This window comes from Larimichthys crocea, chromosome XIII (genome assembly GCF_000972845.2).
Source record: "Larimichthys crocea isolate SSNF chromosome XIII, L_crocea_2.0, whole genome shotgun sequence".
In the NCBI taxonomy this organism is placed as follows: domain Eukaryota; kingdom Metazoa; phylum Chordata; class Actinopteri; family Sciaenidae; genus Larimichthys; species Larimichthys crocea.
The window spans coordinates 25,781,920-25,784,627 of NC_040023.1; the positions used below are offsets into that span (position 1 = coordinate 25,781,920).

The 2,708-nt window shown below is 41.5% G+C and overlaps 1 protein-coding gene across 1 annotated transcript in view; it reads right to left on the reverse strand.

The window, feature by feature from the left end:
* Positions 1-1,371: 1,371 nt before the first annotated feature.
* ube3d (ubiquitin protein ligase E3D) overlaps positions 1,372-2,708 on the reverse strand; it is a 14,490-nt gene continuing 13,153 nt past the window's right edge. The window contains exon 9 of the mRNA XM_027286074.1: positions 1,372-1,855. Within this exon, the coding sequence (XP_027141875.1) occupies positions 1,843-1,855 (13 nt within the window). The 3' untranslated portion in view covers positions 1,372-1,842. The remainder of the gene's footprint in view (positions 1,856-2,708) is intronic.

The window sequence follows — 2,708 nt, forward strand, 5'->3', positions numbered from 1 at the left end:
TGAAACAAATGGGTTATTTAGAGCCTACTTCATTTGCACTTGTGGAGAAAGGGCAGAAAGGAAATGAGAACCCCTTGACGGTTCAGCATTGGATGTATTTAATTAGCCAATTCACTCTCTGCTTTGCCATCTCAGTGGGCACAATACTTCTTTGTATTTTTAAAAGTAATTGTCACTTGCAGCATCAGCATTCAGCAGATCCAGGCATGCAGTCAGGAGCAGAAAAAAAATAGTCCTCCCGTCTATACTAAGAGCTCGTAAAAATAGACATCCAGGCACATATTATGGTGCATTGCTGGTCAGAGATAACCGATGAAGGCTGGATATCATGTTCACAAACCGTGGAGTAGAGGTATGGGCATCACAGGCTCCAGTGGTAATCAGCAACAGATCATTTTGTTTTACTCAACTGACTGAGCTCTGCTGACAGGTTAACAGAGTCAAAAGGAGAGGATGTAATAGACTTCTATTATCTCCTAAGTTAAATAATTTTGGAGACTAACGTCTGCTGTCCCACTATGTTTTTTTCTCTCACAAGTCGTTCCGTTTCCCCAGCAAAAACATTTAAATAGCAATGCACTAGATGCAGGGACACCAAACTTTTAAAGGGAATGGGAGAGGACGGTCAGATTGGTTTATTTCATGTTATGTCCAAAATAAGTCTATGTTAAATCAAAAGACTACATACACCCCCTTTGTGCCTTGTGTCTTACTTTGTGCTTAGCTTATGCACCTAATGCACTTGTGTCTTGCACTTTAGACATACACTTTAGATCATTTATATTGGGCTGTGATGGTCTGAGCTAAATGCTAATGTTACAGTGCTTATATTTAGAGGGTATAATGTTGACCACATTCATCCTATGGGAACCATGAACGTCTATACAGAAATGTCATGGCAGTATATCACTGAAATATTTTAGTGTGAACCAAAGTGATGGACCAACCAAATGAACAGAGTAACATTGCCCTAGTGAGATCTACATTGCTCATGTGGTAATACTCTAAGCACTACTTGACCGGCCCATAGCATGATGAACTTGGTGGAGAGTGTATGTTTCCAATTCAAAGCTCCATTTGTCAGAGTTTAAGCACACATTTTCATAATGATTCTGACTACCACATGTTACATAAATACCATCAATTGCTTACACACACTCACACATAAACCCACGACTAGACGAAAATCACCTTGCTCAAGCTGTAATTACAGTACACTCAAGTGGAGGATGCACTGCTGTACCCTGGGTCTGAAGTGCCTCTAAAATAACTTTCATCAAGAGCCAACTCAAGAACAATGTCCCACATATCAGCCAGCAGTGCTCTTCAGCAGAGAGAAAAACGACACGATGAGAGGTAATACTTCCAAACAGTTTAATCTGTTTTTTTTTTTTTTGTTTTGGCAAAGATGGCTGGAAAAATACAAAATAAAGTTTAGAAGTGAACAAAGATAAAATGATAAACGAGATGTAACGATCTATTCTATCAAAAATAATTCTGATGTTGTTGATCTCTTCCAGTTTTACATTTACTGGATCTGCGTTAACATTTAGTAACCTGGCAGCATCCTGTTTCAACATGAGTTGGTTTGCAGGTGATGACACACTGCCAAACCACAGCTTGACTTAAACAAGCCATTCCACACTTCCTGCATTTCCTCCAGCAGTAATCTTCATTCTTATACCTATTGGAAATCTGTGGAGGATGTTACATTGACACATACAGACATACAGCACATGTACATGTTTAAAGGTTCCTCTCTCAGCTGTCCCAGGTCCTCTTGAACTCTCTACCAAGAGTGACGAGTGAAGTCTTGATCTCCTGGCATCTGACCTTACAGTCTCAGGTAGGCCACCTAAAAACAACAGGCAAAATGTTAGGAGAGGGTCAAACCTATGTGGACACTTGACACATGAGAACAACTTCACAAAAAACTCCAGTTTTTACTGTGCAATGAGGATTTTTGTTCCCCAAAGGGCTGGATGTACTGGATCTCTACAGTCTGCTGATCAGCCCAGCAACCTATTATCTGCAATTACTGTCATCAAACAACAAAACCCCCACAGGTGGTAGGGATTTATTCAACTTCTAAAACACACATACAGATAAACAAAGCACAGAGAACAAATCAGCTCGGCCCTGTTCCCTTTCTCTCTCTTCCTCCATCTGCTATTCCTGGGTGTTTGCCTACTGCAGACAATGGTTGCGCTCCGCTGAGGCCTCTATATTGGGATGATGGATGAGGGCATTTGCCTCACTCAAGGCTCTGCCTTCTCCGTCCCCATGCCAATGTCTGCTCACCACTCAAGCGCATCAATGGTAACTCATACAAATGATAACAAACGGCAACTGGAGGTGAGCTGCTCCTAACACACCTCTGAGTCCCAGAAAAAGAAGACAAAGTGTGATAAGGAACCAAGAACGATGGCAGATGAATTTCACAATGGTGGTCAACTTTCTTTGTTAATCGAGGTCTTCTTCATCAGGCTCTGTGGGCGTTCCCATAGAAGGAGGTGTTAGATCCACATAAAATGGAGCGACTGTGTGCCGCCTACTTCAGTGAAGAGGAACAGGTCATTACAATGGAGAGCTATGTCGCATCTCTGCAAAAATTTTACAGCAAAGGGCAACACTTTGGCGGAAACCAATGTTATGCTGCATCCAAAGTGGACAAAACAAAAGACAGTTACTGCAGGGAAAAAAAAAAA